The 23,358-nt window shown below is 44.3% G+C and overlaps 1 protein-coding gene across 2 annotated transcripts in view; it reads right to left on the bottom strand.

Moving 5' to 3' along the window:
• Positions 1-12,725, bottom strand: part of LOC132407537 (serine/threonine kinase-like domain-containing protein STKLD1) — a 47,235-nt gene extending 34,510 nt beyond the window's left edge. For both annotated transcript variants that reach the window (XM_059994219.1, XM_059994220.1), the window contains exons 1-5: positions 12,389-12,725; positions 12,139-12,225; positions 11,212-11,256; positions 8,354-8,428; positions 1,236-1,340 (exon numbers count right to left, since the gene is read on the bottom strand). In XM_059994219.1, the coding sequence (XP_059850202.1) occupies positions 1,236-1,340; positions 8,354-8,428; positions 11,212-11,256; positions 12,139-12,225; positions 12,389-12,403 (327 nt within the window). In that variant the 5' untranslated portion in view covers positions 12,404-12,725. The remainder of the gene's footprint in view (positions 1-1,235; positions 1,341-8,353; positions 8,429-11,211; positions 11,257-12,138; positions 12,226-12,388) is intronic.
• Between the last annotated feature and the right edge of the window lie 10,633 nt (positions 12,726-23,358).

Raw genomic sequence — 23,358 nt, 5'->3', positions numbered from 1 at the left:
ATTCTGGATACTACACTTCAGGAAGGGTGTCAAAACCCTGCCAAGTATGGAGAGAATTTTTGCTAGACTTTATCTGGACTAAAGGGTTCAATGATGTGAGGAGAGCAGAGGAGTTGAGATTGTTAAGGTAAGATTTAATATTCAGCTCTGGGGTAGATAAACTGGTGAAGGAAAGGCACAGGAAGGTAGGTAACAAAATATCACACTTTTAAGGAAATGAACTTTAGAACTAGCTCATTCAAATAAAATCTAATAATCTAGGTTCAATATGTAAAATTCTGTGATAAATACAAGTACAACTACTTAGACTAGCAAGACATTTTGTCAATGAACCAAAATTAGGAAGTCCAATTAATACATAAAAAGATATTAATAAAATTAAATAATGGCTACATAGTTGGCAAATGAACCTCAATGTGGGCAATAAAGTGATCCATTTGATAGGAAGAACATGAAGATCAAATAATCTTTTAAAAATAAGAATCCAATTAAGATGAGTGAGCAGTAGGGCCTTGTGGACAGGTTAGCCAATCACTTAATAAGTACCAAACAATTTGAATATACGTAACAAAAAAAAGTCAAACAAAACACTGGGGTAATCAGCATCTAAAGGACAAAATTGAAAAGTGGAGAATATATGTCAAACTTTGATTTGCCTGCATTTGGAAGACTACAAAGTTTCTGTAAAATAAAGATATGAGGTGCTGTAAAAGATCCAGAAAGATAACAATAGTACAAAAATATTTAGAACTATTAGGAAAAATGAACAAGGTAAGAAAACATTCTGTAGAAAAGATACAAACTTTTCTGCCCTTTGGGGTTTATTGGTCCATTTTTGTGTGGGTTCTTTTGGGCTTCTTTGTTTTGTGGCTGCTTGTAGGGAGATGAGTCTCAATGTTGTATAATGTATACATACTTCAATAATAAATGTACTTTAAGCGTTCCCTCTTAAAACTGCTGTAAAAAGCTTTCTAATCCTTTGCAAAATTTAAAGAAGGAAACAATTTTGCATTGTTTCTTGAGGGCTGGAAGTCATTGTGAACAGGAGGAGTGCAGCAATTCTAAATGAGCTTTTTCACTTTATGCTAACTGCAAGAGGTATATTTTACCCCTCGGAAAGTTCTGAGTTTTTGTCCCACTCAACTATCAACAATCAGTTGTATGGCTGCCTCCTTCTGTTAGGAAAAATGAACTACAACTACAAATCTGGGTGAAATGCTTTCATTCGTCCTTACCATCTCCCTGACTTTCTCCTTCCTCTGTCTCTTCTCTTGGACGACTACACCCAAGTTTCCTACGTGACAGTATTCCATCACCAAACAAACTGACAAAGCTGCTTCCTGCAATGTAAAGCATAAAGGACAAAGTGAAAGACAAAGAATTGGGATTCATCCCTTCTGCCTTACGTTAAAGAAGAAATGTCCTTACAGCAGCCTCAGGGAGAGCAGTGACGCAGTGGCCCATTACTGAACTAGCAATACAAATCCTGGACTTCTGAGATGAACTCAAAGTTAACCACAACAGCAGGAAGATTTCAACTTGGTTAATTCAATAACTTGGAATTTTTTTTATACACTGTATGTAAAAAGCAAGTTTCAATAACAGTGACCACAAAATTGCCAGACTTTTATAAAAACCCATCTGGTTCATTGATGCCCTCCAAGGAAAAATAATTTGTCATCTTTATCTAGTCTAGTCTATGAGTATACATCTGAGTATGCCTGCAGGAAAAAGAACATGTACTCTAATAATAAAATTGACTTTGAACTTTGAGTAAGTTTGGTTTATTGTGTAAAGGGGGTTTCTTCTTTTTTCTTTGTTACTGTTGGGAAAGGGTTTCTTTGTTTTGTTAAAAGCAGGAATGTTCCTTTGTTGCGAGAGAGTGCTGGAAGCTTGTTTGGGTTAAAATTTACTGATAACGAGAATGGTATTCCTTTGTAACCAAATGGGGATTAATTTTCTTTCTTCTGAGTCGGGCTTTTGGGCAGATCGGCGCGAGGGGGTCGAGAGAGAGGACGCAATGCTGTAAGCTAGGTGAGGATCGGACCCCAAGCGGGGGTCTGAGGCCTGGAGGTACTGCGAGGAGGGGGGATGAAGCTAGAAGTGCTTGGTTGACCACTCGGAGGGTCCTGAGCTGCGAGTCGAGGAGTTCGGAGGGGATCGAATGGTGGCCAGAAGACTTCAGTAATTGAGCTCCAACGGTTGTGCACGAAGTGGTTTGGACTTTGATAAGTTTGGCGCCTTTTCTTTATTTTTTCTCTTCATATATACTGTATCGTTATTAATCACTTAGTTATAGTAACCTCTATAAATTGTACTCATTTAATCGCTTACAGTGTACTGTCTGTTTTTTGGGTGAGGCGGGGACATCACACAGCATCCACACCAGCTGATTACCCAGCTTGGCGGGGCCAAAGGCTGCTCCACCTAGACGAGAATGAGCTGAGCGAGCCTGAGGTGACATGGAAGGATGTAATGAATACGATGCAAGGTTATACCACATGCAAATAGGAAGGCCAAAAAGACAGATTGGCCTTTATTGCCAGAAGATTTGGCTACAGTAAAGGTGTCTTGCCCGCAGCTGTGTAGGGCCCTGGTGTGAACACATGGGATTCTGTGGATGGTTTCCTTTTCAAAGGAAGGATATGCCTCCAGTAGAGAATGACAAAGTCAAAATAAATTTACCAGATTGATTGCTGGGATGATGGGATTTATCCAATAAGGAAAGATTAATTCGACTGGGCAATGTTCCTTTTTTCACCCAAACTACAAAAGTTTATTCACACAAAAATGTACGAAATACCAACATCAATAATTTACAAGACAGTGCACAAGTTTGAATTAGATACAATTATTACCATCTATAAAAGTCAATTCCTTGTGGGGGGGGGGACAACATTCCCGAAAATCCCCCACTGTACCCACATTGACTACACTCTCCCTCTCCAGGGACACCCGGGCACGAAGGTATCCCCAGAAGAGGGGCAGGCAGGCAGGCCCGGCAGAGCCCTCAACCGCCTGCCACCTGGACCCGTGAATGCGAACCTTGGTCAGGCCCAGGAGCAAGCCAAGCTGCAGACCCTCTGAGCGAACCGTAGCCCCCCTCCCCCGCTTTGTGCTGGGTGCCTATATATCAGGAGGGCTGAAATGCAACTGAAATCAGAGGATAACTCCTCCAGATACTCAAACAGGGGCTGCAACCTCTCCCACTCCCTATACGCGCGGTACACTGACTCCTCCTGGCCACAGAATGGACAGTGAACCAACTTAAAAACCTGTTGCACGGGATTGCCCTATGTAAGAGCTTCCGCCTCGGGTCCCCAGTGTACAGGGGAAGGAACCCTGCAGAAAGAGATGTCACCCGGGGGTTGCCCCTGCCGCGGAATGGTAAAACAGACCAACCTCCACGGTGTGTCTGGTCAGCAGAGAAGTGACATGTACGGGAACAGCCCGTGACCCGCGTCATGGAAAGGCACGGCAGGCATGGCCACAGGACAGCTCATGTTCTGTGGGACTCTCTCCGGCTTTGGGTCGGACGAGCAATTCCAGCTGACCAGGTGTTAACACAGCCGGGACGGGACCCCTCCTGTTCACTTAAATCTTAAATCTGTCCTAAATGACCTACCCCTTATTCTCAAACCATGCCCTCTGGTACTGGACTCTCCCAGCATCTGGAACATATTTCCTGCCTCTATCTTGTCCAATCCCTTAATAATCTTATATGTTGCAATCAGATCCCCTCTCAATCTCCTTAATTCCAGCATGTACAAGCCCAGTCTCTCTAACCTTTCTGCGTAAAACAGTCCGGACATCCCAGGAATTAACCTCATGAATCTACGCTGCACTTCCTCTACAGCCAGGATGTCCTTCCTTAACCCTGGAGACCAAAACTGTACACAATTCTCCAGGTGTGGTCTCACCAGGGCTCTGGACAAATGCAAGAGGATTTCCTTGCTCTTGTACTCAATTCCCTTTGTAATAAAGGCCAACATTCCATTAGCCTTCTTCACTGCCTGCTGCACTTGCTCATTCACCTTCAGTGACTGATGAACAAGGACTCCTAGATTTCTTTGTATTTCTCCCTTACCTAACTCTACACCGTTCAGATAATAACCTGCCTTCCTGTTCTTACTCCCAAAGTGGATTACCTCACACTTATTCACATTAAACATCATCTGCCAAGTATCTGCCCACTCACTCAGCCTATCCAAGTCACCTGAATTCTACTAACATCCTCATCACAAGTCACACTGCCACCCAGCTTAGTATCATCAGCAAACTTGCTGATGTTATTTTCAATGCCTTCACCTAAATCGTTTATGTAAATGGTAAACAGCTGTGGTCCCAATACCGAGCCCTGTGGCACCCCACTAGTCACCACCTGCCATTCCGAGAAACACCCATTCACCGTTACCCTTTGCTTTCTATCTGCCAACCAGTTTTCTATCCATGTCAATATCTTCCCTCCCCCCAATGCCATGAGCTCTGATTTTACCCACCAATTTCCTATGTGGGACCTTATCAAATGCCTTCTGAAAATCAAGGTACACTACATCCACTGGATCTCCCTTGTCTAACTTCCTGGTTACATCCTCGAAAAACTCCAATAGATTAGTCAAGCATGGTTTGCTCAGACAAGAGAAAACCTGCAGACGCTGGAGATCAAAGCAACACACACACACAACGCTGGAGGAACTCAGCAGGCCAGGCAGCATCTATGGAAAAGAGTAAACAGTTTGACATTTCGGGCTGAGACCCTTCATCAGGCAGTCTTAGCCTGAAATGTCAGCTCTTTTCCATAGGTACTGCCTGGCCTGCTGAGTTCCCCCAGCATTTGATATGAGATTAGTACAGGATTGTGGGACTGAGGTAAAAAGATCGTGATGAGCAAATGGACCACCTGTTTCTTCTGTATTCTCAAGATCCTGTTAATATGAGTCTACCTTATTTTAGATTCACCTGTCAATGACAGTACAGTACTCATAGAAACAACCATTGAAAAGACCTTTTAGAAACAAGGACCCGTCTTTATGCTAAGGGCCTCTGCACTGTTTCGTGAGGCAGGGGACAAAATGTGCTAAGTAGATGGATTCAGAAAAGAAATGGCAAATCAGAATTGGGGCCATCAGCAGTAGCAGAATTGTGTTCCAGCACAAACTGAAACCTCAAAGCCTTACATTTCCTTAAATTTCAGTTTCATCAAACCAGAGTTCAATAAGTAAAGCCAGGCACAGTTAAGATTGATGAAACCCCAAACACAAGAGTTTGATCATCAACAAGCACAACGTAATAAGCACACTTAAGTGAATCTGCAGTGAAAGGATCAGATGGGGATGAATAATTTTAATAAGCTCCTAAAGGAGGAATCTCCAGGAACATTCCCTCCTGATTGATGTGGAGCTCAGCAGGTGAGCACCAAGTTTGCAAACATATTCAGCCTTGGCTTTTTCCCTGAGCTCATCACAAAAGCCTGACTTCAGCAAATTTGATTCTCACCACTCCATATATTAAAAAACACAGCTGAGTGCACTGGGAACAACAAAGGCTATGGGACTCGACAACATCCTGCCTGAACTTATACTCCAGAACTAACTCATCCCTGACCAAACTGTTCCAGTAGTTGTAAGTCCTGACGAAGGGTCTCAGCCCAAAATGTCAACTGTTCACTCTTTTCTATAGATGCTGCCTGGCCTGCTGAGTTCCTCCAGTACTTTGTGTGTGTGGCTTTGGATTTCCAGCATCTGTAGATTTTTTTGTATTTGTCCAATATTTAACACACTGGCATCCACATAACAATGCAGAACATTGGCCACATGTCTACTGTTCACCAAAAGCAAGACAAATTTAATTCGCAAACACGAGGAAATCTGCAGATGCTGGAAATTCAAACAACACACACAAAATGCTGGTGGAACGCAGCAGGCCAGGCAACATCTATAGGGAGAAGTACAGTTGAAGTTTCGGGCCGAGACCCTTCGAAGTCCTTCGGGTCCTGTTGAAGGGTCTTGGCCCGAAACGTCGACTGTACTTCTTTCTATAGATGCTGCCTGGCCTGCTACGTTCCACAAATTCAATTCAGCAGCTACCATCCAACATTCTTCTCCCAATCATTTAACTAGTGATGATTGCAAAATTTTGGCGTACAAGGAAATCCTGGTATCATTGTGCACCAATCACTGAAACCAAGTGTGCAGAAACAGTTAAGAAGAAAAATGGCATAGTGGCTATTTTATGAAGAATGAGACACAATCTTATTGATACGTACAAAATGCTGATACAATTTGACAGACTTGGTGTTTCTCCTGGTTGGCTCCAGAACCAGAGATCATAATCTCAAGACTGGGGGACTACTTCATATACTCACAGGGTGATGACGCTCAAAAATTATCCACCACAGAGGCCATGCCACTGAACTTAACAAAGAATGAGATAAATACATTTGAAGACACAAAAAGGTATACGGTAGCAAAGTGGAATTTAGTATCAAGATAGAGGATGGCAGAGCAGAAGGGCCAAATGACCTTCCATGCTCCTATTTTTCTGCTTTCCTTCTTTCTGTAAGAAATGTGGCTGAAGATGCGGTAAAAAGTATTATCGAACAGCACTTAGTCTCTAATAAGCTATTCATTCACATACAGTTTGGCCAGGGCCAGATCAGTTTTAGATTGTTCGTATAGAGGTGCTCAGTGGTGAGAAGGGATTGGATGGACTGGGCTGTATCCAACACTTTTTGAAGACTTTCCCATTCTTGGGTATTGGTTTCCGTACAGGCCGTGATGCAACCAGTCAGGATATTCTCCACGGTGCATCCATAGCAGTTTGTCAAAGTTTCAGATGACATGCTGAGTCGGTGCAAACTTCTAAGTAGAGGCACTGTCTTGTCTTACGTGCTGGTCCCAGAACAGATCCTCTGATATGAGAATGCTGAGGAATTTAAAGTTACTGATCCTCTTCACCTCCAACCCCCTAAGGCGGACTGGCTCATGGACCTGCTGTAGTCAATAATCAGCTCTTCAGTTCTGCTGACATTATGTGAGAGGCTGTTATGGCACCATTCATCAGCACTGTGACTAAATCCTGAAAATTTGTGTTCAACATCTTCTGGTTGTACCTTCATCAACAATTCAAGAAGATGGCTCCCCTAACTTACAAGGAGGAATTAAGGGTTGTTAATAAACACTAGCCTTACCAATAATGCCTGCATTCTGAATCCCAAAAAGCAAGTAAGTAAAAGGACTCACAACTCCCCAGGTGACTCATTCGGAGGATGATAAAATATCCTCCACTTGATTAGATAAATGAGAGTTCCATTCTCACTGGAAAAGCACAACATTATTCAGGACAAAGCTGTTCATATATCCACATCCATCAGTCTAAATGTTTATTCCCTCCAGAAATGATGCACCAGAGCAACAATGTTTAGCATCTAAAAGACAATAGAATGCAGCTACTCACCAGGACTATTTCTACAGCAGTTCCCAAAAACACAGCCTCCACAACCAAGAAGAACAAGGGCTCTCCTTCAAGTTGCACATTGCTATTACTTTATGATTATTGTGCTTAAATTCTGGAACCCCCAAATCCACAACTTAATGGGAATATCTTCGCCAAAAATAAAGAGGATTCAAGAAGGCGGCTCAAGAGCAACTTAGTTTTAGGAGGCAAATTTTAACCCTGTGACTGTATCCTATAAGCAAACAAACCAAAAAATCTACATTTTGTCGAGCAGGGTAGCGGCACAGTTTTCACACAGAATCAAATCATGAGTTTCTTTGGCGATAATTCAATGATAAGTATTGTCACATTATGATCAAGAACGTTGCCTGTTTCTTTATTTTTGAAAAATCACTCCAGGAGACAGAACTTCAGGTTAACACACGGTCAGAAGATCTCTGCATACCTACATAACTTACATTAAGGGTATCAGGCTGGATTACATGTTCAATTTTCTGAAACAGGACTCAGCCTCAATTTTTCAATGTCAGCGCAAGGTGAGGGGAGAATAGTTGCTGGTTTGAGTAAAGATGTGAGCAGGAAACATTTGGATAAGTTGAAGTGCAAGGGAGATGGAAGTACTGATGCTGGCATTAGTGTAGGCAAGGTTGGAGGTGACAGAGGCACAGTAATGGGAAGAATGTGAATGTGCCACTGCTACTTGCCTGGGGCTCCAAACCGACAGTCACCAAGTACCAGATATCAAACCAACTCTATACATACAATATTACACAGAGTAAAGCTTTCCCTGACATAAAGTATATTTACAACTTTTGTTTCTGTTTCAGAAACCCATGACCTACACATTTTTGATTTTTATGTTTACAAGTGAGGAATTCTCGTGCATTGCATTCCATACCTCTTTATTCCAGGCAACAAAGATCTCCTTGTATTTACAGATATTTTCATGCTGCAGGTCCAACAGGAACATGGCCTGAAAGGAGAAGTTACAAGTCAAAAACATATCAAAGTTGCAATAAAGTTCTGATTGTCAACTGGATTTTGGCAATGACTTCCATTTGGCTCACATGCTTGTCATCATCACTGTCGAAGCCCACCGGCAACCCCAACCCCACTACCTCCCAACTCAACAAATTAGTTACGAGAATCTTTTCCACACAGACAATACAAAGGAGAAGCATCACACCCAAGTATCAAACTCCTCCACAGGACAGAGTTCCCTCTACAATACTGGCACAACAGACTGTAGATGCTGAAAAGCAAACAAACTGCTGGAGGAACTCAGCATGTCAGGCAGCATCTGTGGAGGAAAATGGACTGTTAGTGGTTTGGGTGGAGACCCCTTCATCTGGGCTAATATCAAAACCATCCAGGTGAAAGATCTTGACCCAAAATGTTCACTGTCTGTTTCCCAACATAAATGTTACCTGACCCACTTTCGGCTAGCTCTGCTCTGTCCCATCAACCTGGCATGTTTAACAAAGTGCCCAACATGCAGAGCTCCTACACGTGGCTAGAATTTGTTGCCTAAAACTAATTTGCTCTTGCAAAGGTGGTGTGCTGCTTCCTTGAATCCTCATGTGCTCTTCACCAACTGCTACTACGTATTATCCACTGAACGCTGTACTGTACACCAGTTGTAATGCAGTCCATCAAACAAATACTACTGACTGTATCAGAATGACTTCTGCACTCTCTGCCAAACGCTGAATGTAACGGCATTCACCCTGTACTGAGCACCACTCCGTCACTAACATGTTGTACATTGCCACTGCAGGTGTCTCACTGTGTAATACATTAACCACCTTGCCATAAACTCCTGGGTGTTCTGCGATTACAGAGCAGATACAATCATCGTTGGGCGACAAACTCGAGTGAAATGCGGGGAAGATCACCCATCACAATACATGGCTTTTCTTAACTGCACTAGAGCCCTTGACTTCAAAAAGAGGGACCCTGAAGCACATGCCTCAAAGTCAGCTGTCCAGAGAAGCTCTAACCAATGAACCTACAGAAGAGCCCAGCTCAGATCAGTCTCAAACCAGGCTGCGTCCATGCCCGATATTTTCAGCTTCTGCCATCACAATACGGCATCTCATTTCCGATAAGCTTCCCAGAGGACTGCAGCAAACTCTTGGGAGTAAAGGGAAAACACCCAGCTTATGGCTGATTCCCAGCACCAGGATCACCCAGCCTCAGTGGATGAGCTGACGTAGGCAGCCGGTACTTGCATTTGCGCACACTCGGAGGCCAAACTCCAACCAGTGACTGGGTTCCTCTCAGTCTGGAGCATATGAAAGGGCAGGGCTTACACTCAACAACAGCAAGGCAAAAGCTCCTCTCCCAATTTTCCTCCAACCTTGAACGTTCACAGCAGGACCCTGGAAAAAGAAATGAACCTCTTCTTTCATCTCAATGCCTGTCAACAACGGTATACTTCCATAATGAAGTTCAATCACCACCTTCAATGCACCAGCACAGCCTTTGGACGATGAACGAGAAAGAGTGTCTGAAGATTCAGACCTCTGACCAGGTCCAAAGCACATGGTTGATCAGACACCAGTGATGCCTGCTCTCCTAAATGCTCCTGACCCCTGCACTGCCTGGGAATACACCGCCAATGGTATCCCTACAAACTGCTTCAGATTCACCGGAAGGACCGGCATCCTCTCCCTGGCTAACATTCCCAGCATTCCGCCAGGGTAGTGTAGCAGTTAACGTGATGCTATTACATCACGGAGGGAGGTCGGAGTTCAGAGTTTAATCCTGACGTCCTCTGCGAGGAGTCTGTACATCCTCCGTGTGGAACGCATGGCTTTACCCCAAGTGCTCTGGTTTCCTCCCACAGTCCAATGACTCACCAGGTAGGTTAATGGTCATTGTGAATTGTCCTGTGATTAGGTTAGTGTTAAATCGGGGTTGTCGGGGGTTGCTGGGGTGGTGCTGTCTGAAGGGCTGGAAGGGCCAACTCTACACAGTATCTCTAAATAAATAAATAACACTTACTCATTCCATTCATCAAAGATCTAACGCCAGGGATTCCACCTGCACAAGAACAGCTTACCAGGCAGAGAATGTTAGAGAACGTGCTCAAAGCCTCCTTGAAAGAAAAGTAACATTTCCACTGACCTCTGGGAATCGCAGGTGCAGTCAAAGTAATGGAAGAGCAGTTGGCATGGTATGGAGAATGCCTGGTCCGTGAGCCAGAAGCACACTGAAGCTCAGCACCAATGGTGCTTAATCTACTCACCCAGCACCCCATCAGAACCAGCCAGTCTGTCCGCAGAGCATACCCATTCCCACAGTGGCTTCAATTGTTCATAAACTCGGGAAATGTTGAGCTCGGGTGGTTGGTGGTTGGGTTGAATTGTTCTCCAATCCCGGCAATCCACTTGCAAATGTCTCATCGGCGTACCAGGCGATGCCATCAACGTGCTGCTTACTTGTGGCGACCGCAAATTAACACAACGCACCGCCGATGTCCCCTCGTACGGCGGCGAAACGCTTGCAAGTGACTTTGCAAAGGTCGGAGAACAACTCAACCCAACCAGTGGCTGCAATAGTCACCTTGCAGCCCACAGGAATGGAATGGAAGCAAATCATCTTAATTCCCAAGGGAATGGCCGTGAAGAACACAGGGAGACCAGACCACTGTAGCTTGTTCCAGGCTGGTGAATATTATGCAATATACTGTGCCCGTGGCAAATCATACACTGACTGTTGCATCCTATTGTACAATAACTGTCGTGTACTTACCTCCCTTAGGGCTTTGTTGGCCATTGCCTCATCCATGCATTCAACCTGTTTTCACAAGGTGGATAAAAAAAGGTAAATCGTGAAGGTCTGTAATAAGTAATACAATCATTTAACATGAACCAGAATTTTCCTTTCATGAAGCATAATAGTATCTATTCCTACTGCTCCCATAATCTGCTAGGAAGTCCAAATCCAGTTTCAATAAACAATGGAAATGGAGATCAGCTCTCTAGTTTGAGGATCTAGCTTCAGAAAGCAAGAAGGAACCAAGGGCCAAATCCCACATTGCAGGATATGGGGAGAAGCTCTTTCCCACTGGTAAAGCCATCAGAAGAAAGGCACAGTGCAGAACGTCAAGATAAGGAAAATCTTTGTTTTGCTAAGGTTGCAAAGAGATTTTCGTGAGATCTGGTATACCTAATGATGCGTGCGCTGGGCTTGGAGTTAATGCGTCATAGATTCACTCTGTTCGTTCCTGGGATGAGGAGCTGCCCGATGATTAAGGAAGATCAGCCATATTTGGCTGAGTCCGAGGAAGAGGTACTGACAAGGTAAATGTTGAGAATCTGTCCTGCTCCCAGGAAAGTGTAGAACTACAGGGCATGTTTTCAAGATAAGTAGTTGGCTTTTTAGGGCTGAGATGAAGTTTTTTATACACACAAAGTTTTAAATCTTTAGATAACTATCTCAAATGAGATACATCAATACAAAGTAGAGTGATATTCAAAGACAATTAGAGAACATTGGCGAGGAAGGGAACGTGACCATTCGTGATGCTCAAACCAACTGTTTTTCCTCCTTGCCAAGGGAAGGGATTGGTCTTCCTTAATGATGTCGACTCACGAGGAGATGCCAGTTCTAATCTTTCCGTACGGACCAAAGCCTCCGTGTTACCACGGGAAACGTTGCCATGGAAACTAGGCTTACCATCTTTACAAGAACTGTGGTGTTATCTTTCATGTGTTTCATCATTTTCAGAACCCCATGAGCGTCCTGCGAAACTATTTCCAGAAACTAGAATTAATGTGGGCGGAGGGAAACAATAGACAAAAAAGGCGGAATTATTAATGAATAGTTGCAATTTATTAAAGAAACCGTTAACATCACCTACTAAAAAGATGAATAAGACAAGAAATCTGAAAAAAATAAACACAATGTGAAGCGCAGGCTAAATTACCTCGTAGTTCTCCATCGGGTCCAACACCCTCCACCCCCCACGCCACCTTGTTTACTCGTCGCCCGGGAAACGGGTGGCGCGCCCCGAACAGGTTAAAAAAAACTTAAAACCACTCTCATAAATCTCATCCAAATCATTCCTCTCTCCTCCCCACAACGGGATTGGAAAATATTATAACATAAACAAGTTTCCAAAGTTTGGTAAATGTAGTGTGCACGTCATCGTGCGTGTGGACCGAGGGTTGTGATGTTGGGTTGGAGTTTTTTTGGGGTCTTTGCAAGAGTAAATATCCAACTTGACATGATACTCGATTTAGAGTGGAAGTTGGGAGCGTACGTGATCTCACTTCCGCTCCTGGTCTTTACTTCTGGTTGTTCTGGGAGAGAAGTGAGTTTTGAATGGTTGCTGTTAAAGAAGTTCTTTTGCCTTGAATGCAGTTTCTCATAATGTTATCTTAACAGACTTCGCAATTTAATACACTGTTCGTTTTTGTATATTGTGGACAGCTTTAATTAAAAACATTTTAAATAATAGCTTAAAATTGACATATCTGGAGGTTTATATTTAGTCGATAATGTTTTATAAAAAAACAACGTATGGGGTGTTGTATGTTGGTTGACTGTGCCTTTAAGAAATATGATACTTTGTAATAGTTTAAGGCAAATACTCAACACAGGTGGCATCTGGGGAATGAGGAAAATATTACTAGTTCCATAAAAATATTAACAGTTTGTTATTCCCTCAAGCCCATTCCATTCTTGGAACATTGCTGACTTGGCCATTGTCTCATTTATCTGCCTTTATTGCATGTTCTTTTATTACAGTTGCCCAACAACACTTGCCAATTTGAGTCTTAAAACCTAGAATTCATTCCCAAAGGACAAAATATTGGCGGTTAAACTTGCTAATTAAACCCATCCATTGTATAGAGAAAAGAGTTATCTTATTTTATGGAGTAATTGAAACTAACTTGTACTTCCAGAACTTTAGAAAGCTAAATTCAATTTCTGAGGCAGTTACAATAAAATTTAAATACTTGGCCTCTGAATTATTGGTTCAGTATTATTTTCCACTTGGAGTTTTTTGAGGATGTAACCAGGAAGTTAGACGGGGGAGATCCAGTGGATGTAGTGTACCTCGATTTTCAGAAGGCATTTGATAATGTCCCTCATAGATTGGTGGGTAAAATCAAAGCTCAGGGCATCGGGGGGGGGGGGGAAGGCATTGACATGGATAGAAAACTGGTTGGCAGATAGAAAGCAAAGGGTAGCGGTGAATGGGTGTTTCTCGGAATGGCAGGTGGTGACTAGTGGGGTGCCACAGGGCTCGGTATTGGGACCACAGCTGTTCACAATTTACGTCAACGATTTAGATGAAGGCATTGAAAATAACATCAGCAAATTTGCTGATGATACTAAGCTGGGTGGCAGTGTGACATGTGATGAGGATGTTAGGAGAATTCAAGGTGACTTGGATAGGCTGGGTGAGTGGGCAGATACTTGGCAGATGGCGTTTAATGTGAATAAGTGTGAGGTTATCCACTTTGGGAGTAAGAACAGGAAGGCAGATTATTATCTGAACGGTGTAGAGTTAGGTAAGGGTGAAATACAAAGAGATCTAGGAGTCCTTGCTCATCAGTCACTGAAGGTGAATGAGCAAGTGCAGCAGGCAGTGAAGAAGGCTAATGGAATGTTGGTCTTTATTACAAAGGGAATTGAGTACAAGAGCAAGGAAATCCTCTTGCATTTGTCCAGAGCCCTGGTGAGACCACACCTGGAGAATTGTGTACAGTTTTGGTCTCCAGGGTTAAGGAAGGACATCCTGGCTGTAGAGGAAGTGCAGCGTAGATTCACGAGGTTAATTCGTGGGATGTCTGGACTGTCTTACGCAGAGAGGTTAGAGAGACTGGGCTTGTATATGCTGCAATTAAGGAGATTGAGAGGGGATCTGATTGAAACATATAAGATTATTAAGGGATTGGACAAGATAGAGGCAGGAAATATGTTCCAGATGCTGGGAGAGTCCAGTACCAGAGGGCATGGTTTGAGAATAAGGGATAGGTCATTTAGGACAGATTTAAGGAAAAACTTCTTCTCCCAGAGAGTTGTGGGGGTCTGGAATGCACTGCCTCGGAAGGTAGTGGAGGCCAATTCTCTGGATGCTTTCAAGAAGGAGCTAGATTGGTATCTTATGGATAGGGGAATCAAGGGATATGGGGACAAGGCAGGAACCGGGTATTGATAGTAGTTGATCAGCCATGATCTCAAAATGGCGGTGCAGGCTCGAAGGGCCGAATGGTCTACTTCTATATGAAAGCGATAGGAGAACTTGAATAGAAATACAATGAGGAATAGGCCCTTCGAGCTGCACCACCCAACAACCCCCATTTAACCCTAATCTAATCACAGGACAATTTACAATGACCAATTAACCTACCAACCGGTACATCTTTGGACTGGGGGAGGAAACTGGAGTCCCCGGAGGAGATCCACATGGTCACAGGGAGAACGTACAAACTCCTTACAGACAGCAGCAGGTCACTGGTACTAAAGTGTTGTGCTAACCATTATGCTACCATGCCACTCCACTATGGAAATTGATTTGTACCCGCCTTTTAAATGCTATCTCAGATCACCCAATACACGTCTAGCTAGTGTAAATTGATGTCATCTTTCCAGCCCCTGCTTTAGAGCAGGGACACAGCGTGAGTGCAGCAAGAGAGGGTAACAACTTTAAACAGAATGACATAGAAGCAGGGACAGGCTTTTCTGTTTTGTCATTCAATGAAGTGATGGCCAAACTCATCATAACCCCAATACCACATTACTGTCTACCCATGTTAATCTTTCACCCCCTTGGTTATCAAGAACTTGTCTTTCACTGCCATAAAATATTTGAAGACTCTGCTTCCAGTGTTCATCAAAGGAAGAATTCCATAACTGAGTAAGGGGGGAGTAAAAAAGAGCCCCATTTCTGTCCGAAATGATTAATCATGGCTCTGGTTCAGGAATCCTCCACAAAATGAAAATTGTCTCCACCATCAACGTGTCAAGAAACTTTGGACGTTGTTTATTTCAATCGAGTCCTCCTTGTTTGGAGTCCTCCCCCTCCTCCCTCTCTTCCCACCATTGTGGTGTACTTTCATCCATTTAAAACACAATGCCTCTCACTCAATGTCAGCAAGACCAAAGTGCTGATTATTGACTACAGGACGAGAAAACCAGAGATCTCATCGGAGAATCAGAGGTGGAGAGGGTCGGCAACTTTAAATTCCTCAGTGTTATCATTTCAGTGGAGCTTCCCTGGGCCCAGAACACAAGTGCAATTACCAAGAAAGCACGACAGTGCTTCTACTTCCTTAGGAATTTGCAAAGATTTGGCATGATGTTTAAAACTTTGACAAACTTCTGTAGTTGTCTGGTGGAGAGTATGTGGACTGACTGCATCACAGCCTGGTATGGAAACACCAATGCCCTTGAATGGAAAGTCCTACAAAAAAGAGTGGATATGGCCCAGTCCATCATGAGTAAAGCCCTCCACACCATTGAACACACATGTACAGAGCACTGCCACAGGAAGGCAGTATCCATCATCAAGGACCCCGCCAACCAGGCCACGCTCTCTTCTCACTGCTGCCAACTAGAAGAAGGTACAGGAGCCTCAGGACTCGCACCACCAGGTTCAGGAACAATTATTACCCCTTAACCTTCAGGCTCTTGAACCACTTGCCCCATCATTGAAATGTTCCAAAAACATTCTTGAGGGAGTGGCAGGAGCATTGCTGGATAAGATTGCAAATCCAACTTGGGCTATCAGACAGTGGTAGGCTCCAGCCCTACATTATCACCCAGAGCTCTTATTCAGAAATAGGTTGAGAAACAGCTACTTCTCTTCAACCACTCAGTTCTTGAACCAACCGGCAAAACCCTAATCACTAAAGTTTAGCAACACTATAACCACTTTGCACTCAAATGGCCATTTTCTTTGCTCCTTGTTTTCTTGTACATAAAATCATTTAAAATTTACACTTAATTTATGTTTTTCTTCTGAGTGCTTCTTATCTGATGCAATGCACCTGTGAAGCTGCACATTCAATGACAAAAAAAAACCTCGACTTTGGCTGTTAGACATAGAAGTGGGGAGTAACAGTGCGAACATGTTCCAAAGAACATGTTTCAAAACCAGCACGGCCTTGTTTGAATAGTATCTAGTTCAATATTGGACAGTTGCAAGAGTGGTCTAGTGTTGTTGGCTAGGGAGTTCTCTTTGAGATTGGACAGAAGTTGTTCTCCCAATAACATGTTGATCTATTTCTGTGCTGTACTTTTCTATGACTCTATGGCTCAATATTTAATTGAATTGACTTTATTACTTACATCCTTCATATACATGAGGAGTAAAAATCTTTATGCTATGTCTCCATCTAAATGTGCAAAGTGCAATTTATAGTAATTTATAACATAAATACTATGTACAACAGGATAGTTAATATAGCACAGAAATACAATTGTATCAGCATGAATTAATCAGTCTGATGGCCTGGTGGAAGAAGCTGTCCCGGAGCCTGTTGGTCCTGGCTTTTATGCTGCAGTACCATTTTCCAGAGGGTAGTAGCTGGAACAGATTGTGGTTGGGGTGACTCGGGTCCCCAATAATCCTTCGGGCCTTTTTTACATACCTGTCTTTGTAAATGTCTTGAGCAGTGGGAAATTCTCAACTACAGATGTGCTGGGCTGTCTGCACCACTCTCTGCAAAGTCTTACGATTGAGGGAAGTACAGTTCGCACACCAGGCAGTGATGCAGCCAGTCAGGATGCTCTCAATTGTGCCCCTGTAGAAAGTTCTTAGGATTTGAGGGCCCATACCAAATTTCCTCAACCGTCTGAGGTGAAAGAGGTACTGTTGTGCCTTTCTCACCACACAGCCGGTATGTACAGGCCACGTGATAATGATGCTAACCAGAGCAAGCTTGGTGATGTGGCAGGAGTAAAAATCTGTTTAGGGAGTTTCAAGCAAGGAGCACGTTCGCTCTGAATCTTCTGAGCAATCACTCATAATTGAGGGCCATTTGCCTCCACTCCATTTCTGTGGCTCCAGAGGCAACAGTGAGGCTGATAAGGAACCTGTAGATTCAGCCACAAGAGATGGAGGTGGATAAGAGGCTAGGAGGCTGGGTAAGTGCTTTGTGAAGTGGTGCACTCCTTACACCAGTTATGCCGGGCGTCTGTATCCTCACAGAGAATGAATCTGAGGCCCTCAATGCCAGTTTGCTCCACTTGACCAGTGTGCACCAGGGAGTCCTTTGAGTTTGTGCAAGTGTTGCCATTTTTCCAAAGAGGTTCTGAGAACATCCTCGAATCATTTCATCAATCCAAAAAGTTCTTCTGTGCAAGTGCTTGGGACCGAATGTCAGCTTCCGGAGGGGAGAGGGATCACAGCTTGGTGAACATTCTGGCCTGCCGCTGGAAACAACTTAACGTGAGTGGAGGCTCGTTGCTGGTGTTGCTGCTCATGAAGAGGACTCTGTTGTTGATCTATCAATCCCGCCAGTAGACTTAGAGAAATTTGCAGAAAGAGGATTGCTGATATTTCTTCCATGCCTTGAGGTGGAGTCCCAGTCTCCGAGGGAAGTAGGAGGGCAGAGGTTTGAGATGTCACTGTTTTACTCGGTGCTGATGGTGAATCTCATCATCCATGTCTACCTAATGCATGGGAAGTAGCTCATGGCTTTCGAGGTTTTATTGTGTACTTTTGTTGTAAGGGAGTGGTGTGGGCCAGAGGGGCAGGCTGGCTGAGGACCTCTGATTGTCTAATGGTCATCTCGAACTATTGAAGTTCAAAATGGCTGTGCCTTTGGACGGTTCTAGAGATTGGTTCTGCTATACAGTTGCTGCTGTAAGAGAGAGCATGGGGTGGCTCAGCATGAAGGGTGTGCTAGTCCTTAGTTCGTTACTGTGTTTACAGAACCATGACCTGACACTGAGGCTTGACTCTTTTCTCCTATTTGTTAAACTCAGAACTGAATGGTATGTTTAACTTCTGCCGCCCCGAATACCAATGCATAACAAATGCATTCGTGGTGGATGGGAGTCCTTGTGTTTTTTTTAAGAGATACAGCACAGCAATAGGTCCTTCCAGTCCAATGAGCCCATGTCACCCAATTACATCTTCTTTCTCTCCTTCCCTCCCTCCGTCTATCTCCATCTCTATCTCTCTCCCAACCTCCATCTCTCCCTCCATCTTTCTCTCCCTATCTCTCTACCTCTTTCTCTATCTATCTCTTTTTCTATCTATCTAGCTCTCGATTTATCTATTTATTCCTCTCTCTCTATCTGTCATTGGACAGGCTTTCTGGCCTTTTGAGCCACACTGCGCAGTAACGCCCTGATTTAATCCCAGCCTAATCACGGGACAATTTACAACGACCAATTAACCTATGACCTCTTTGGGATGTGGGAGGAGAGTGAAGCACCAGGAGGAAATACGTGGGGTCGCAGGGAGAATGTACTAACTCCTTACAGGCAGCGGCAGGAACTGAACCTGTGTGGCTGGTGCTGTGACGGTGTTACACTAACAGCTACACTGCCACGCCACACACTTATTTAAGGGCAGTGTTCCTGTGCCATGTGCGGAATGGGGCACTCAAAGGCAGTGACACACACCTTTGTGTGGAGGAACCCATTGGGACAGGCAACATCAATGGAGGGGAATGGCCGGTTGATGTTCCAGGTCCAGGCCCTTCATCTGTCCCTCTTGCGCCTTTGTGTGTTCTAGCATCTGCAGTCTTTTGTGTGTCCAGTATGCAGGGCAGTTCCTGTCTGTGAATGTGTAGAGTGTGTGTGTGTGTGTGTGTGTGTGTGTGTGTGTGTGTGTGTGTGTGTGTGTGTGTGTGTGTGTGTGTGTGTGTGTGTGTGTGTGTGTGTGTGTGTGTGTGTGTGTGTGTGTACTTAATTTCAAAAATGAACTTTAATCACAACTATGTAAACAAGAGCAAAACACTGCAAAACTCTTTACATTCCTTTGTCATTTGATCAGTACATTCAACAGCATTACTTCAAAGTTCGAAATAAATTTATTATCAAATTACATCTATGTCATCATTTACAACCCTGAGATTCACTTTCTTGCAGGCATACTCAATAATTTCATAAATGATTAATAACCATAATAGAATCAATAAAAAACCAGATCTGCCTGGGCATATAAGCAGGGTGCAAAAGACAAAACAAACTGTGCAAAAACAAAAAGAAAGAAATAGTAATAAATAAATAAACAATAAATATCGAGAATGTGAGATGAAGAGTCCTTTAAAGTGAAGTGACATTTTAATGATGGGGCAAGTGAAGCTGAGTGAAATTATCCCCTTTGGTTCAAGGGCCTGATGGTTGAGGGGTAATAACTGTTCCTGAACCTGGTGGTGTGAGTCCTAAGGTTCACCTTTGCCTGATGGCAGCAGCAAGAAGTGAGCAGACCCTGGACGCTGAGGGTCCATGGTGATGGATGCTGTGACAGTGATCGGTGAAGATGTGCTCAGTGGTGGGGAGGGCTTTACCCATGATAGACTGGGCTGTATCCATTATTTTTGTAGGCTTTTCCATTCAAGGGCATTGGTGTTTCCATCTCAGGCTGTGATGTAGCCAGTCCATATACTCTCCACCATACAACTACAGAAGTTTGTCAAAGTTTTAGATGTCATGCTGAATCTTTGCAAACTCCTAAGGAAGTAGAGGCACTGTCGCGCTTTCTTGGTAATTGCATGTGTTTTGGGCCCAGCGAAGGTCCACTGAAATGATAACACTGAGGAATTTAAAGTTGCCGACCCTCTCCACCTCTGATAAGGACTGGCTCATGGGCCTCTCGTTTCCTCCCCATGGTTGATAATCTTGCTGACATTGAGTGAGAAGTTGTTGTTGTGGGGCCACTCAGGCAGATTTTCCATCTCCCTCCCACAAGCTGATTCGTCACCACCTTTGATTCGACCTATGGCAGTGCTTTTGTCAGCACACTTGACTATGGTGCTGTAGTTGTGCTTAGCCACACAGTCATAAGTGTAAAGTGAGTAGAGCAGGGGGCTACATACTTGAGGTGCGCCAGCGCTGATGGAGACTTTAGTGTCATCAAACAATACAAGAGCATACAATCATCACAGTGATATTTGTTTCTGCGCTTCGTGCTCCCTGAAGTACAAATCAAATTAAATATAATAAAAATTTAAATTATAAATCATAATTAGAAAATAGAAAGGGGAAAGTAAGTTAGTGCAAGTCCGGTCTGGATATTTGGAAGGTACGGCCCAGATCCGGGTCAGGATATGTTCAGCAGTCTTATCACAGTTGGAAAGAAGCTGTTCCCAAATCTGGCCGTATGAATCTTTATGCTCCTGAACCTTCTCTCGGAGGGAAGAGGGACAAAAAGTGTGTTGGCTGGATGGGTCGTGTCCTTGATTATCCTGGCAGCACTACTCCAACAGTGTGTGGTGTAAAGTGAGTCCAAGGATGGAAGATTGGTTTGTGTGAAGTGCTGGGCTATGTTCATGATCTTCTGCAGCTTCTTCTGGTCCTGGGCAGGACAACTTCCATACCAGGCTGTGATGTACCCTAGAAGAATGCTTTCCACGGTGCACCTATAAAAATTAGTGAGAGTTTTAGGGGACAGGCCAAATTTCTTCAGCTTTCTCAGGAAGTAAAGACGCTGGTGGGCCTTCTTGGCAGTGGACTCTGCTTGGTTAGACCAAGTCATGTCATTTGTGATATTCACCCTGAGGAACTTAAAGCTTTTGACCTGTTCCACCTGCGTACCACTGATGTAGATGGGGTTGTGCGGTCCCCTTCTCCTTCTGAAGTCAACAACCCATTCCTTTGTCTTGCTGACGTTGAGGGATAGGTTATTGTCTTCGCACCATGCCACCAGGTTCTTAATTTCCTCTCTGTACTCAGACTCATCATTACCCAAGATACGGCCTACAATTGTGGTGTCATCAGCAAACTTATACATTGAGTTCAATGAAAACATGGCTGCACAATCTTGGGTGTACAGTGAGTACAGCAGGGGGCTGAGTACACAGCCTTGTGGGGCTCCGGTGCTCAGAGTGATTGTAGAGGAGAGCTTGTCCCCTATCTTTACAGCCTGGGTCCTGTCTGTGAGGAAGTTGAAGATCCAGCTGCAGATCTAAATGCTAAGACCCTGGTTCCGGAGCTTAGGAATCAGTTTATTTGGAATGATGGTATCAAAGGCAGAGCGGTAGTCGGTGAAAAGGAGCTTTACATATGCATCTTTATTCTCCAGGTGTTCTAAGGAGGAATGTAGTGCGAGAGAGATGGCATCTGCCATTGACCTGTTGCTCCAGTAGGCGAATTGCAAAGTGTCGAGGTTGACCGGTAGGTTATGGTTGATGTGTGCCATAACCAATTGCTCAAATCACTTCATAGCAATTGATGTTAGAGCCACAGGTCAGTAGTCATTCAGGCATGCCACCTTGCTTTTCTTTGGCACCAAGATTATCGTTGCTTTCTTAAACACGAGGGGATCTTAGACTGAAGCAGGGAGCAGTTGAAGATGTCAGCAAACACTCCAGCTAGCTCCCTTGCACAGGCCTGGAGAACCCATCCTGGGACACTATCTGGCCTGTCGCCTTCCTTGGATTCATCTTCAGGAAGGCTCTTCTAACGTCTTCCTCAGTGACGATGAATCTTGATGCCACCAGGTCCGGTTCATCCGGAGGGAGCGGGACTATCCTCTTCTGTTCTAATTTTGCATAGAATACGTTAAGTTCGTCAGGAAGAGAAGTGCTACAGTTATTGATATTCCCAACCTTTTCTTTGTGCCCAGTGATCTCATTTAGACCCTGCCATAGTCTACTGGCACCCCTCTGGTTAGCCTGGGCTTCCAACTTGGCTCGATTTTGCCTCTTGGCGCCCTTTATGGCTTTCCGAAGTTCACACCTGAATTCCATGTAGCTGCTGAGTCCTTGAATACTAACCAGTCCACCGATTCAAAGCAGTCACGGAGGACCTCATCCTCATCCATCCACCTATCTCAAAGAGCTGCCAACAACACACTGCATCGATGGAAACCTGGAAAGATGTACAAATTACTGAGGAAGCATTGGAAAAGAGCTGGGCTGCTGGTCAGATTGAAGCAGAGGGGCTTTAGGATCCCTCTGCCCACCATCCTACTCGCTAATGTGCAAGCCATAGAGAACAAGGTGGATGATCTTAAAGGGAGACTCACCTACTGCAGGGAGCTGCAGACTTGCTGTGTATTCTGTTTCATCTATTAAGATAGCGCCGGTAACTGGCGACTCTGCACATGCTCTCCCAAGCAAATTGCCCTCTACACTATCCTATACCCGAGAAACCCTTCTGAACCTCTAATTTGCTACATCTAGCAAGATCAACAACACCCTGGCAAAGTTACTGACCCAGCAGAAGATCATCGACGCAGCAGAATTGCTTCAACTCCAGACCGTATCTGGACCCGATCATCAAGGGCTGGTCCGAGGTCCACCATGTTCCCAGAGACCCGCGGGAATTTTGTATTCTGTTTGACTGTGATGGAAATCTGAGTGACTGGGGTCTGCAAGTGAGAGGATCAGGGTTCCAATTGCACAAAGTGAGGCCAAGGTCTTGAAGCTTATTGATTAGCTCTGGGGGGGATGAAGGTATTGAATGCCAAACTGTTGTCAATAAAGAGCATCTTGTTGCATGCATCTTTGCAGTCCAGATTGTTGCAGGGTTGAGTGAACGCTTCTTTAAATAAAACATGGTACAATTGCCACTGATAAAGCCCCCATCGAGAGAGGCATCCAGTCCCCCTTTCAGGAAGGAGTCCATGTGGCTCAACTATAGTGCGCCTGCGCCCTGTTCCCATGACAATGGGTGCCCTGAGTGACAGCTGGCAACACTGCGCGCGTGGGTGGACGCATTGTGCGTCACCCGCTCACGTCCCGCCCCCCGATTTGCATAGCCCGA

This window comes from Hypanus sabinus, chromosome 18 (assembly GCF_030144855.1).
Source record: "Hypanus sabinus isolate sHypSab1 chromosome 18, sHypSab1.hap1, whole genome shotgun sequence".
Taxonomy (NCBI): Eukaryota; Metazoa; Chordata; class Chondrichthyes; order Myliobatiformes; family Dasyatidae; genus Hypanus; species Hypanus sabinus.
Note: the sequence above shows the minus strand (reverse complement) of the source record. Positions and strands in the feature narration are given on the sequence as shown.